General features: G+C 36.4%; 1 protein-coding gene and 1 long non-coding RNA gene across 5 annotated transcripts in view; both read right to left on the bottom strand.

The window, feature by feature from the left end:
• Nucleotides 1-11,914, bottom strand: part of LOC111439782 (CLP protease regulatory subunit CLPX2, mitochondrial) — a 13,291-nt gene extending 1,377 nt beyond the window's left edge. For 2 of the 4 annotated variants that reach the window (XR_002709862.1, XM_023077311.1), the window contains exons 1-13: nucleotides 11,083-11,914; nucleotides 9,027-9,096; nucleotides 8,730-8,825; nucleotides 8,553-8,632; nucleotides 5,862-5,912; nucleotides 4,805-4,879; nucleotides 4,647-4,724; nucleotides 3,357-3,413; nucleotides 1,831-1,901; nucleotides 1,623-1,722; nucleotides 1,354-1,458; nucleotides 1,198-1,260; nucleotides 888-1,010 (exon numbers count right to left, since the gene is read on the bottom strand). Coding sequence is in view for 2 of the 4 variants with exons in the window: in XM_023077311.1 (XP_022933079.1) it covers nucleotides 888-1,010; nucleotides 1,198-1,260; nucleotides 1,354-1,458; nucleotides 1,623-1,722; nucleotides 1,831-1,901; nucleotides 3,357-3,413; nucleotides 4,647-4,724; nucleotides 4,805-4,879; nucleotides 5,862-5,912; nucleotides 8,553-8,632; nucleotides 8,730-8,825; nucleotides 9,027-9,096; nucleotides 11,083-11,763 (1,650 nt within the window). In the remaining 2 variants the exon portion in view is untranslated. Of the gene's footprint in view, nucleotides 1-873; nucleotides 1,011-1,197; nucleotides 1,261-1,353; nucleotides 1,459-1,622; nucleotides 1,723-1,830; nucleotides 1,902-3,356; nucleotides 3,414-4,646; nucleotides 4,725-4,804; nucleotides 4,880-5,861; nucleotides 5,913-8,552; nucleotides 8,633-8,729; nucleotides 8,831-9,026; nucleotides 9,097-11,082 lie in introns of all 4 variants that reach the window. The other 2 variants (XR_002709863.1, XM_023077312.1) reach the window with 2 other exon arrangements.
• A 1,633-nt stretch (nucleotides 11,915-13,547) lies between these two features.
• Nucleotides 13,548-15,097, bottom strand: LOC111439784. Its single transcript, XR_002709864.1, has 4 exons — nucleotides 14,982-15,097; nucleotides 14,771-14,907; nucleotides 14,599-14,665; nucleotides 13,548-13,787 (listed from the first exon to the last, which is right to left on the bottom strand). It is a non-coding gene; the product is annotated as an uncharacterized LOC111439784 (long non-coding RNA).
• Nucleotides 15,098-15,103: the final 6 nt, after the last annotated feature.

The raw sequence follows: 15,103 nt of genomic DNA, 5'->3' as shown, positions 1-15,103 counted from the left end.
TTTTTTTTTTTTTTTTTTTTTTTTTGGGTGACCTAGCCCTCTACTCAACACTACGTATGTCAGACCCGACCGAAGTCACCAAAGAAGATCTGCTGGAGGAAACTAATAAAAGTACAGCACGGGAGATCTTCAAAATATTCATCCTGGTTATCAGTTGGATAGAAAAAATAATCCCAAATGGTCTCAACTTGTCCGCACCTTTCTAAAAGGCAAAGGAAAGTTGAACATTGTAAATGGGATGGGACTCAAATTGGGGGACCCAAAGTTTGACGCGTGAGATGATGCTACATATATGCTTCTGCCAAAGATAGATGGGAAAATAGGAAACAACGAAGGAAACTTATTCAAAAGTGAAGGATGCAGCATAAATATAAGACATCGAGACTCGTATCTAACAGTGACACAATGTTCTACCGTTCTCCAAAGCTTGTAGCAAGAGTTAAATCATTATCAATGGGTTGAAATGAAATGCACCGAGGATGTGGCTATCAAAGTGAAAGTAGGAGGTATCAAAATGATGAATCTAACTAGGAAGTAGGAAAAGCAGGAAACGAGGATCATGTGGTATGCACTTATTGCAAACAAACCGAGGCACACCAAGGATAAATTTACAGCTTTTTTTTTTTCTTTTTTTTCCTATTTTTGTAAATTGTATTTCCTTATTTGTAATTAGCTCTTAATTGGTAATTGTTTCCTTGTATGATATTTTCCTCCCAAGTTTTTGTTTTCGTGTAATTTCTATTTAGATTAGTCTTTTGTACCCATTTTTCTTCAGCAAGGAAGAATTATCTTCCTCATTGAAAATTTTCTTTCCTACAGAGATTTTGAAATTAGGGAGATGGCAATTCAATGGAGAATAAACACACATGGTACCTAAAATGTGATACCTCAAACATAGCTTCTGTCAGAATGTGTTCTAAAATGGATCTTAATCCTCTAGCACCTGTGTTCTTTTTCATTGCTTTCCTCGCAATCATTCTTAAAGCATTCTCAGTGAAATGTAATTCGACCTGCAAAATCATACAAAGGCTTGAGAGTAAACACACAAGAACACTATTGGATTTACAACAAATTTTTTGAGTTTCTCTTCTTTTTTTTTTTTTAATTCTTTTAATGAATTTGGGAAGAAGTAAACTAGGATAGCATTTCATATATGTAATAAATGCTTGGTTCATATTATATTAAAAAGGTACTTACATCATTCATTCTAAACATCTTCTTGTACTGCTTACCAAGCGCATTTTTCGGTTTCGTAAGAACCTATTAAACAGAAATAAGAACGAAGAAAATTGTTGTATCTACCAGAGTTCAGCAACAAAAACAGAAAAAGATGACCCAAAAGACTAGACAAACCTGAACAAGTTGGTCCTCATTCAAAGCTGACAAACTCACAAGAATAGGAAATCGTCCGACGAATTCGGGTATGAGGCCGTAAGTAACAAGATCACTGCTTTCTACCTAAAGGTTAAGAGAAATTCATTTCAGAAGTTGAATGAAGACAAGTTGTGAAATGGAGGGAAACAAATGAAGTAAATGAAGCCTCAGTTCAGAAAATGCCAAAGATAAAATAACAAAATACATTATAGCACAATAATTTAACATCCAATGGTGTAAGGTCTCACAGATTCCAGTATCGACGATGTCACTATATCATCTGTCAATCCACCAGTTCTCATGCTAGCACGAACTGGTGCTCCAAAGCCGATTGAAGAATCATGCTGCCTGTAAAAAGAGAGTTGATATTCAATTTCTACACAGATTATTGAACGGAAGAAAAAGAACAAAAATTCATCAGTTTTTTATTGACATTTAGAATGAAGCAATTGTTACCTGTCAGAGATGCACTTCTCCAAGCCAACAAATGCACCACCACATATGAAGAGAATATTTTTTGTATCAATCTGTCATGCATAAAAGAAATTTAGGTTTAAGAAGGCAACATATATTGCCAGAACAATAGTATTTTTTCTAACAGAATAATAAAAAGAACACCAAATAAGCACAAACTGGCAAAAAGTGGGGAGTTTGTTCATTTGTTAAGGTCCACGTTTGATTTTTTTTTTTTAAAAAGTGCATAAAATAATATAGTTCTATGAACTAGACAATTAAAAGTTTAAGAAACTAGAACTTTAGTATGAAACTAAAAGTACTTAAAAGCAGATGATTTTTGGAAACTATTTCTTAAATTCTTCACAAAAGTTCTGGAATGCAAAAAACACTGAAGATTGTTACCATTGTACCCTCAAACTTACAACATCATTACAATTAAACTATACCGCTTAACCTCCATTAATGACCAATCTAAAAATGCACATATCACGTAACAATTAAACCCACAATTTTAAATTGAAAACAAAAATCTATACTATTAACTATAAGATCACTTTAAATTTAATAATTGAAATATTAACAAGAAAATTATTATTATGATTGGAGGATATAAATCATATTTCACACGTTAGATCCTTAAAAAATGAAGTTATCAGCTTACCTATGAATACTATTGGTGTGATTAATAAAAGGCTAAATTATAATTTTTGTTTCTATAGTCTAGAAAGTCAAAATTTAGTCTCTATGGTTTTGAAAGTTAGAATGCGCATGGTTTAATAAAACCTCATAAATAGTCCCTATGGTCTGATAAGACTCTCGTAAATAGTCTAATGGATGAACTCTAATCTTTAAATCATAGAGACTAAATTCTTACGTTCTTCAAACCATAGAGACCAAATTTATAATTTAACCTTAATAAAATCTTATTTCATCTCTCTTTCTGCTACTATCCATTTGATTCAACATTTCTCTCTATTGTTAAATAAATTCCAACATTTAAAGAAATTCTATACATGTGTGAAACTTATGCTTTGACAGTTTCATAACGAAATCCTGACAAATGATCTAAGTTAATTCACTCATGAAATTTAAAACCAGAGTACAAATTGATCTATAAAAACTATTTTTCAAAAAATAAAATAGTCAATAATCCAATGGGACGTCTTGTCCAAGCCTGATTCAAAGTTTGATCCAATCAATCAAATCCATGGGTTAGGACCTGAGCTCGGGCCTTTACATTTTTGGTGACTCATCTCCAACAAGTTGTCAATGTCAAACCACTAAAAAAAGATTTTGGACTATATGAATTCGAGAAGTTAATATCTTTAAATGTGGCTCATTACTTCCAGACCTTTCTCGTCAATTTGAGTGAGAAAGGTCCGGCAAAGAACAAGCTAATATAATTTCCATGTAAGTACCTGTATGGTAGCTGAAGGTAGAGCTAACTTCGAATGCGATTTGCACATTATACTAATATCAAAGAAGAAAACCAATAAAAATAATACTAAATTGCAGTTCAACTCCACCTGAATTGTATCACCTTGAGGATGCTTTCGAGCACCTTTGTCAGGAACATCCACTACCTGAAAGAAAGTAAATGGTTTTGAAGTAAATTGACAATTTCGAAAGGTTTTTTTTTTGGTACTAGGAAGGCAACTTTCATTTATAAAAAGACAAAAATACAGTGGATGATATGACAAAAGACCCGCAAGAGCCAAGAAAGAGCTCCAAAGCAAGACTTCAAAGTGAATAATATGAATATCCCACAGTTCCCTGCTAAATTCCAAGAAGTTATGCTGTAGTTATAGAAGTAAAATAGATGACTCAAGTTGTCCCGTAGTGTCAGGTTGTTTAAGTTTACATGGTTCCCCACCTTGAAAACGCCATTAAATGGAATCCCACAACCGCCAACATCCCACCTCTAGAAACGGAAGAAAAGCAAGAATTTTGGAACACTAGAGAGGACGATCATAGATCAAAGAAAATTGGCAAAGACCATAATCTAAAAAATATTTCCAGGACCCTCTTGGAGAATGTTAATGTAGCACAAATGTACGAAATCTAAAAGGAATTAAATCAAAGAATCTTTTCCTTTTAGATTTTGCACACTGGAAACAAGCAGCTGGGTAAACAAAAATTTGGTCGTCCTAAGAAGGTCAAGGTTTTCTTGTGGATTTCCTCTTTTGAGAGGCTGAATACTCACGGTAGAACCTAAAGAATTTTTTGAAATTCTGCTCTTTACCCCAATTGGTGCGTTCTTTGTAAACGTGAGGAATCTTTGATGCACCTCTTCTTCTCTTGCCCATTTGTTGCTGCTTGCTGGGAAAGAGGGTTAAATTTATTCAATTTGCAGTGGTGTTGGACCAATAAAGCTTCAGATGCCCTTCTTCACCTTATTGAGGACCCTCAGTTTAAGGTTCAAGCAAAATCCTACGGTCTAATGGTGTCTTTGCCCTACTTACGCGAAAATCCTAGTAGCCCTTTGACCTGTTCTGGCTAATCGTGTCACAGAATAAATAAGTTGAGGTGTAGAACGAATTTACACGTGCACTTAGTGTTAACAATAGAAGTCAAATATTCGTCAACCAATACAAATATGCTTCAAAATGGGGGAGAAAAGATTCTAAGTCAAACGAAAACATCAAATTGACATCAAAGCCATTTGAAGATTCATCCAACTTCTAGGAGATTAAGCAAGGAAAACAGGTGAAGCAATACAAGACGAGTTAAGAAAATAAAAAATAAAAAATAAAAAATATACACACACACATCAACAACAAAAAATGAACAATATTACTGTCAAATTGAATACCCACGGTTCCTTCAAGCATTTTCAGAAGTGCCTGCTGGACCCCCTCCCCAGATACATCTCTGCCAGAGTTTACGTTCTCACTCTAATAAGAAAAAAGCAAGTTATGGCAAATACTATAAAGTCAACAACTATAGCCTCTATAGATCTTAGACCATGCTATACCTTCTTAGTTATCTTATCCACTTCATCAATATATACTATCCCTCGTTGAGCTGCTTCTACATTGAACTCTGCATCCTATACAATTAAAGCACAGTGTACGGAATGAGGAAAGGTAAAAAGACAAATAACGAAGGCATGAAAATATTCCCCAAAACTTCGGAAAAGTTGATCTTAGATTTCATATACTTCCTCAAATGAAAAGCTAGGGAAAAAACTATTAGGTGTAGGGCCTTGGTTGAGCTCTCATCCTATATTTCTAACAGGATACAGACTCCGAATCCATCATCCAGGGGGAAACTTATCGCAAGATAATTCCTTGAGATTTTTCAAAAATCAGCTACACCAACCCACTTTTCATTTGTATGTAAACTCATGACTTTCTGGCAGTAGTAAGTAAATAATGAAAACTGCAGCTTCTCTTTAATTCCATAGGCAAGAAAAAATATCCCAAGTCTACAATTTCTTTGTGATTCAATCACTATTTTTTTTTCTTTTGCTAATATTTCAAATTCATACTAAATTAAGAAATATCAGCCATTTTTGTTCTATTTATGGTGAAAAACATTGAAACAGAAAGATGAGAAGATAAATGAAATCCTTCCTCCATACAAATGTAATTACACGTGATATTTACAAAAAAAAAAAGGTCGGATAATCAAGCATACAGAGAGTGTTCCTATATATATATTTTTTAACACTTCAAAAGCTTAATAGTTTTAGAAAATAAAATAAACAAACTGTACCATAGCTGTGCCCTTTTTAACTTGAGAGTCATCTACACATGACCCTTTGGACTCGAAAAGGTGGTTGAATGTTTCAATCAAAAGATATTTAAAAACAAAGCTTAGTAATAATTACACGCAAAATAAACGATAATATTACATGTGAATGACCCATTGATTCATAAATCATCACTCTCTGCATATCTTGATCCCAAAACAGGTTTTGAACCAAAATGACTTACAAATTCATTAAGACGCGAGGAGAAACAAATAAATTAATACCAGAATGACTTACAAATTCATTAAGACACGAGGAGAAACAAATAAATTAATACCAGAAGGAGCTTGTATAATATTGATTCCACATCTTCTCCAACATAACCTGCCTGAAAAGTAGAGCGTGTGAATTAAAATTCTACTAAGCCAACTGAAAAAAAAATGCTGCTTGGTAATTAGAAGTGGAACTATTTTGAAGCAATAAATACGTTGAGATGATTGAGGCTCAAAATTCCTGATATAGAGACAAGGAAAAAAATGTAGAGCTCACAAGTTACTAATCGGTATAGCATACATATTTTTATCAAAAACCAGGCTTTCATTGAAAGTTTATTATTATTATTATTGTGTGTGTGTGTGTGTGATGTCATTGGGGAAGATGTGAAAATTGTACTCAAATAATTTCTTTAATTAGTATTATAGGTGGGACTAATTGTGAAAGTATCATTAACTTTTGAATATGTTTTTTTTTTTTTTTGGGGGGTCGAAAACATATCATTTCGTTGATACAATGAAATTACAAGAAATAATCACTTCCTATCGATAAGTTACAAAAAGCAATTACATTGAGCTACGAGAGAGAATAAACCATAATTACAAAATGGGGATCAATTTACACCAAGACATAGAAAGATGCACAATTGTCAAGAGTAAAGCTTTGAAGAATTGTTCCTTGTTAAAGATACGAAAATTCTTCTTGGTCCAAATGGACCACAAAAGAGCCCGTATGCTAAGCTAAACGGTGTTTTTTCTCCTTTTTGGAGGGGTGGCTAGCAAGCATGGTGGAGAGGAGGTCCCAATTGTCTTTTGGAATGGCAATGTGCCACCCAAACACTTCCAGTAAGTATCCCCAAAGATCTCTGGCCAGAGGACAAGTACTGAATAAGTGATGTGGGATTTAACATTTTTTTACACAAAATACAGCAGGTTAGAGAGATATTCAGCTAGGGGGATCTTTTTTTTGGGTAGAATCCTTTCCAACTAGAGTCATGTAATTCCTGTTTTCATAATGAGAACGCAATTTGTGAGCTACCTTTATGATAATTATTGTCAGTGTTGGACTTTCTACTTCTTTTATGAACATTTGTGCGTAAATATTAAATGTCAAATATTTGGTCCTTATTGTCTTAATTCTTCTCCAACATAAGAAAGCTAAATTGCACATATTAACATACAATATATTTTTAACCTCTTGAGATTAAAACGGTATCATAGCAGGTATACCCTACCAGTCCTTATAAATCCTAAAAAGCCCTAGCTATCGTTGCCATCAACTGCTACCATCCTCCGTATCATCACCAAAACTCATGGTTACCTTGGGCTGAATATTGGACAAAACCACTTTCATGCCTCCATTAATCTCATGCCCTTTCAGGCAGTCTATGGATGTCCACCCTCTGCTATTTAATGAGGATCGAAAGACAACTAATCTTTTTCTGAAAAGTCAACTTTTGTTGAGAAAAAAAAATGAAAGAATACAAGAGTATTCCAAAAAAAAAAAAAAAAAAAAAAAAAAAAAAAAAAAAAAAAAAAAAAAAAAAGCTAAGCCCACAAAAGGGAGTCCAATTAAAGAAAATGACACCAATTAAGAAGAATAAGACCTAAGGAACAATATCAAAAAGACTTTGTCACGGACGCCCAAAGAGAAACATAGAACCTAACAAGGGACAAAAGTCATAAGGACCACTCACATTCCCTTTAAAGCTAATGGGCAATTGGAACAACAACTTGTGCAGAGAGATATGATGATTTCCACTCTTCAACACCATCTGGTAATTACTCATAACCGAATGAAGAAGTTTGCAAATCAAATGAAGAGGGTGCTGGAATTTATGGTCTAAGACAAAAAATTTCTAGAAATTCATCCATCTTTGACTAAAAGGAGGTGTGAGAAGTTATTTCCAATGTACTATGGGTTATATAAGATGAAGGAGGACAAAGGCCAAGTGGCTTAACGCTTGGAACTTTCAGATGAAGCAGCAATTCATTTTGTGTTCATATTTCACAATTGAAGAAAACAATTGGGGAGGACATTGACGTGAAGTCCTTGCCTACTCTCACAGAGAATTATGAGTTGCTAGCATAACCGAAAGAACTCTTGGCTGGATGTTGGAATGAACATGAAGCTAATTGGGTATGGTTGCTGCAAGGGTGACATCTAGAATATGAAGTGACTTGGGAGTCAGCTGAGATGTTGTGCAACCAATTTCCTCAGTTCCACCTTGAATACAATTGTCTTCAGAACTTGAGGGTAATGTTAGGCCACCAATCAAGATTATGTATCAGAGAAGTGGTATACGAGAATTCTCAACAGAAGTTGGTAAGTAGGGTGCATTTGTATGGAGTTGGAGAGGGAGTGCAGTATTTGGGAAGGGGTTGGTTGGAAGAATGTTCTATCATCGTTATGTTGGGACTGTGTGTCTGGGAGGGAGGGTTGTCTTTACTTGGGCTGCTACGGTTTGAAAGACATAACAAGAGTTTTAGAAATAGTTATAAATCTTTTTGTAATGTCTGGGAAATTGTACAGTATACATCCTCTACTTCACAGGTGATTTTGTAATTTTTCCATTTTCGTGATCAACTTAACTAGGATGGGGGGTGTTTCTTATATCCCCTTTTCTTGTATGCTTTCCTGTTTTTCTTGATGAATTGTTCTGTTTAAAATATACATACATAAAAATAAAATTTAGAAAAGAAAGAAAAAACATTAACAAGGAAAGAGAAAATAACCCTCCTGAAAATAAACTTGCCTGCGTTAACGCAGTAGCATCAGCAATGGTGAAGGGTACGTTCACAACACGAGCAAGGGTTTTTGCAAGTAATGTCTTCCCTATCCTTAGAGATTTCATAAATGATTATTGAAAAACCTCATACAAAATCAAGGCTATTGGGCACCAAAAGGAAAAGCAGAAAAAAATCAATCGTACCTGAGCCTGTAGGACCCATTAGCAACACATTACTCTTTTCCAGTTCCACAATTTCATTATCATCATTCTCCAATTCAATCCCCAGCGATCCTTGCCCTGGACTAAAAATACAAATGTAGACACCAAGTCAAGGAAAAGTACAATCACTAATATCGCAGAAATATCATTCCCTTGGATTAATACTACTTTTTTAAAAAAAGAAATATAGACTATCGCTGTGAACTCCTTAAACATCAGTAAGCATATATAAATGACCTTTCGAAAATGATTGCACAATGAAAACTAGAGAACTCTCACAAACTAACGTTTTCTGCAATGAGGCATGATATATCCTCTTATGGTGGTTGTATACTGCCACAGAAAGCGCCTGAAATGTTAACATTATATCAATCAAAATGGTAGATCCATGGTAAAATTTATTTGTTGAACAATTCTAAATAACAGTAAACTTCCTCATGGATTATGCCCCGTCCTTTCATCCCAGAGTACAGAATAGGTGGAATAAGCTGGGACTAGCAGGGAGGTCATAATTCTTTGTTAATCAAAACGAAGGACTTTATTTTTGGGGTAGATTTTTGTAGTGAAAAGAGCCGCAAAAAATAAGGATCCTTTCGACAAGAAGGAAAATTACCAGAAAATAAACCATCTAACCAAACTAACAGAACCTAAATATTATACATTCTTAGACCAATAGAATAAGAAAAATAAGTGATGCCGAGGAGTTGTTTGAAAAAAAAATACTTTTTTCCTTTAATAGTAAAATTCCGTGAACATATTTGGTTAAGTCAAGAGAAAAGAACAACTGACCAAAATTCAGTTGATTTTAAGAGTTAGTAACTCAAATTTGCTCTCTTATTCACAAAATAGTACAAGGGATTTTCTTTTTTCTTTTTTTCTTTTCCTTTCAAAAATCAGTAGCTTATAAATAGTGCTTTCAAATGCATAATAACTAAGAACTTTATAACCCACCAAACACAATTCTTAAGTATCAAAGAGAAAAGAAGAGAAGTTGATTTTCCAATAAGCCATGCAATTAAATTCATAAATCTATTTAAACAAGTGATGGTTCTATCAAAGCCAAATAGCTCAACAAAGAGCTCAAACTACACAAAATCCAAATGGTCTTTTAATAACTTCCAAAATTGAAAAATCACATCCTTGCCTTTGGAAAGAGGAAGCCACAACATCAGAAGGAAAGAGAACTGGAGAATAAGACTCTTAAGTTATACCAGCAAGTATAGAGATGATGGTAATGGGTGATTTTCCAAATCCTGAACGAGCAGCAAGTGGCATGCCCAGAATTCCCTTATCACAATTTTTAGGTTCAAAAGCCTCATCCCGTCAATCTTTCTATAACCCAGTGTTTGAGAAAAACAAAAAGCAATTATCTAAGAAGTTTTTTTTTTTCCTAAGGCTGTAGGAACTCTCATTCAGTCCCTCAGTGTTGGGTGGGATACCTACCCATTTCGAATCATTGTTTATGGTCCCCTTTACAATTCAAAGTAAGCTGGAGAAGATCATGAGGAATTTCTTTAGGAGGGTGTGGAGATACCCCGTGCTTCTCACTTGGTCAGATAGGAAATTGATTTGAAGCTGAAAAGAGTAAGGCAGTTTGGGTATAGCTAATTTGAGAATTCATGATGAGGCCATCCTATCTAAGTGGTTGCAACATTTTCCCTAGAGCCTGAGACTTTATGCTATCATATCATTGCAAGCAAATATGGAGCTCTTCCGTCCTAATAGATCTCATTTTGTGGGGCTAAAAACACAAACATGAATCCTTGGAAGGTCATCTCATCTCTTCTAGTTTTAATTCTTTTTCTAAATGTGACATTTTCAATTGGGGTTGACTTAGGTGCTCATTTTTGGGAGGATTTTTGGTTATGTGAGTCATTTTTCTGTCTCCTATTCCCTATCATCCTTCGAATCTGATTCTGTTGCATGTCTTCTGCCTTCATCAAGGGACTCCTTTTCCTTAACTTTGTTGTTCTCCATACTTCCAAGGAAATTTTCAATGTTCTCTTTAAGAGTATCGTTTTCACCCCAGCTCTAGGGATGATTGTTTCCGGGATACTACTGGCGTTTTCTAACCTCCTCAGCCATTCCTCTGTTAGAATAATTCTTTTTACAATCACCCTTCCCTTCATCATTGCCAATTGGAGTCTTTTTATAACTCCGTGCTTTTGTACGACTAGTGTAGTCCCTCATTTGCAGTTTGGTTCTATCAATTAAATTTTTAGTTTCTAACCAAAACATAAAAGAAAAGCCACGAAAATCTTGTAGAATCTGCAGAAAATGCTTGTGAAAAAGGTTATAAGAAGCATAGATAATTATCAAATCACTCGAATCCAACCTTCTTGGCTTTTTCTTGTCCAACGATGAACTTGTCCAGAGCCTCAGAAATTTCCTTGGGAGTTAGCAACTGCCTTCCTGAATTGGCCTCGTCCTTCGGAACACCGTTACTCTCCACCAAACCCAAGCTACCATGGCCACCGCCACAGCTACCTTTCCACCGTGGAGGCAACGCAGAATCATCAGCAGAATTGGCGCCAATATCTCCTTTCGTAGGTTGACACGATTCATTTTCCACAATGTTATCCAAGTCCCTGGCGCCCTTAACCCTACCAATCTCAATAAAAGTACCCTGTAATGGAACCAACTTGAAGGGTCTAAAATAGAATGCAGTTTTGCAATTGGGGCAGAGATTTAGGGCATGATAGACGCCTGTCTCCCGACCCGTAATGGACAAGGGACGATTGGAGAAGATGACAGGCATTTGCTTGGAGCACCTTGGACAATTGACATCAGCCCTAATGTAATCATAGTCGGAGGCCCCTTTCCAACTGTGGCGCTTCTGAGAAAACCAAAGGATGAATCCGGCGGAGCGGGCGGCGGCGTGGGGTTCTAGAGAGGGTTTAGGCGGAAGTGGAGTTAAGAAGCGGTGGTGGAACAGCGAATCAGTGGTTGTGATACTTCTGATCGATGTGAATAGCTTGATGAATTTGGTGTTCTTAACACTGAATCGTGGAATCATAGCGGCTTTTCGAGTAATCTGACCGAATGATTGAACGGCTTCGAAGTTCTTGTGGAATTATGAAGAGGAGAACGAGCACGCAGGCGAAGTTGCCGTCAAGAGCTCACAACAGTGGCACCTGTTGCACTGTGTTATATTTTCTCAAGAAATTAAAATATAAAACGCTTTTTCGGATGAAGCTAGAATGTCAATTTTAAAACAAACTTTTCAAAACTTTTTTGATGGGTGAAATTCCTATTTTCTCCTTCTCTAGATCGGCTACAATCATCTACTATTCCCTTGAGCATCAATGACCCACTTTAACACATCTTCATTGTCGTTCATCTAGGTCTCGAAAAGATCGAATGAAATACCTTCCAGCGTGTAGGTCTCGAAAAGTTATATGAAATAAAAATATAAAAAAATTATCAAATTTGATAAACTGAACTCAAAATTATGATCTCTCAAAATTTAAACTTAAACCGTTTTCAATTCTTAGGAGTACAGGAGGTCAAGGTTCCTTCACTTTTGTTCACTATTTAAAAATGGTAGTAAAAAAATACAAAAAAAAAAAGTATGAAAATGGGTGATCGTTTAGCTACAATGGAATCGAATTGAGAGATCGTGTGCAGTGTGTCACAATCACACTTTCTAGGCTGCAGACTAGCAAGCAAGTTAGCCGTGTGAAATTCTGACATATGGTCAAGCCTCAGGCCACATTTTGTGAGCAAAGGTTTTTAGAAAACGTGATCGAGGAAAATCGTTGGAAACAAGTTGAAATTAAGCATTGTGAAAGTCAATTGTATTGAAAACAAGTGGGTATGAGAGATTACAATACTTGGTCGGGGGAAGTTTGATGACTACTTGGTCCCCCTATAGTACATTGTGAGATGATCTATGTATGACAGATAGAAAATACAATAGTAGAGCAATACAACATGAAAGCAAATAAAGGGTTTAGCATGACATGGGCGTATGACCATGGGCACCACGCCCTGAACAAGCATGATCGTGACATCCTCCCACACCTAATTGGTTGGCGTCCTACCAATCAGCAATCTTCAAACTCAACAATGTGGATAGCAACAGAGTCTAGGTCTTCGGAGCGTTCCCAACTCATTTCCTCTATAGGGAGGTTCTTCCATTTGACGAGGAATTTTTGAATCCTCCGTATAGGTTTTCTAACTTTCTTAACTCTGTCCACTAGGATTGCTCAAACCTCCTTGGTGTCCTTCTGCTTTGGGTCAATTCTAGATCTGGTGATGAAGTTTCAATTGTCGTCATCTGAATTGGAGTGGTAAGGTTTTAGGTTGCTCACATAAATTACTGGGTGGATTTTCATGCATATGGGCAATGTCACCTTGTAAGATATAGACCAGATCTTCTTGAGAACTTCGATCGATTTTTCGTACTTTCTGACAAGTCTTTGGTTCTTTCGATTGCGGAATCTGATTTGTTCTCACCTCAATTTTTAAGACTTGATCTCCTACTCGANGGGGGGGGGGGGGGGGGGGGGGGACGACGCTTCCTGTCTGCCCACTTCATGTGTTTGGAAGCTTTCTCCAAGTATGCTTGGGCTATATCTGTTGTCTACTTCCATTCCGTTGTGAAATTTTCAGCTTGTGGTTTCTTCCCTACATATGGGTGGACAATAATATGGGGCAGGGATTGTTGTCGTCCACTTACAATTTCAAAGAGGCTCTTCCCTGTAACGACCGATCTTCGAAAATACCGAATCACGGGTCGTCACGTGGACTCAAGAGTAAAAAAAACTTTTCAATACTTGTAGTTTGAACAGGGGACTAAAAAGTTAAAAGTTGCTTGATATAAATTTAAAAAAAAAATACTACAAAACACATAATGCAAAAAAAAAAAAATCTGCGGGGTCACATAAAAAGAAACGGTTACAAAATATCGCAGGTTTTTCCAAAAACGTCAAAATCATAACCAAAACGACATGGGAGAAGATGACTCAATCAAAGGGCCCCCTTCTACAATTGCACGACTCCACACGTCCCCGCCACCAACCCAGATCTACTTTTCTCCTGAAAAAAATAGCAAACAACACAGAATGAGTATATAAACAATACCCAGTAAGCAACTTGCTCGTAAGCTCTTGTCGAACTTAGCCCTATTCACGGGATCCTAAGTTTTGAGCTCGAATAGTCACTAGTCAGAGACCTAGTGGTGCCCAGCAACATCTAACTGTTCCTAAGATTAGTAACTACCTGCCACTGTGTCTCACTAGGCCGGGTCAGTCACTACTTGTCTTACGCCATTGTCGGCTCAAATCAGTAAAACTACCTGTCTTAGGAATAGTAACTACCTGTCACTATGCCGCTCGGCTGGATCAGTAAAAGGCCATGGCTCATCCCACTAAGCATCTCTGACGTGTTATCACAGTAATATACTATGATTACCCTCAACCCCTTTGTGGGTGACTACGAAAACGATACAGTTTCATTATGTGCTTTATAACTTATAATAACTAGCACCTAATAAATGATCCAACTCCCAAAGGGTAACAAGGGGCTACCCAAGCCCCATGCCCAATGCCTAACAATGAACCACGGCAACAACACGTCGCCATGCTAAGTCACATAATAACCATAATAACCATCGAGCTCAACATAAAAACATATCATTTCATATGCCTATACGAAATTTCACATTCATGCCAACAAAACTATATAACCATAACGACAACCAAAGTACAACCACACACATTATCAAAGTACCACCTCTATGAACTAACTTTATCCATTCCTAAATACGTTACTAAATTGTTTGGCCACAAATCCAAACTGACTCCTACAAGCAATTACTAAAAAAAACTTGCTCTAGATGGTTACTTACCTGATTGTAGACTTCCCAAAACTTTATCGAGCCTTCAAGTGTCCCCTTGACTAAGATTGGAATTTTCCTATAATAAAGCATTTATGGAATGTGTGAGTCAAGTACCTAAATTTGAATAAAGACGAATCAGATGGTGTGAAATGGGAAAACAAATCGGGTTTCGGTTTTGTACAGGTGGGTCGGGTCGGGTCAGGTCGTACCCCCTCAGTTTTCGGCCTCTTCTTCCCACCTTCTTCTTGATCTTTCTTTCCTCTCAATACCCCATGTCTTCTTCTTCACAAGAACTCACCAACTTTCCTCGACAATAACCTAGGTACACCGATCCCGTGAAATGTATTAGGGTTTTGAAAAACAACAACAAAAATCACACCACTAGGACTTACCACCAGTGTTCTCCCTTCCTCAACCGTTCGGCCCACCGTTGCTAACGAGCTTCAAGCTCCGTCGTTCGTCTCCACCACTCCACCCTCTCCTCTGTCTTCTTCTTCTTTTTTTTTTTTTTTTT

This window comes from Cucurbita moschata, unplaced genomic scaffold, assembly GCF_002738365.1.
Source record: "Cucurbita moschata cultivar Rifu unplaced genomic scaffold, Cmos_1.0 Cmo_Scf00106, whole genome shotgun sequence".
Lineage (NCBI taxonomy): Eukaryota > Viridiplantae > Streptophyta > Magnoliopsida > Cucurbitales > Cucurbitaceae > Cucurbita > Cucurbita moschata.
Note: the sequence above shows the minus strand (reverse complement) of the source record. Positions and strands in the feature narration are given on the sequence as shown.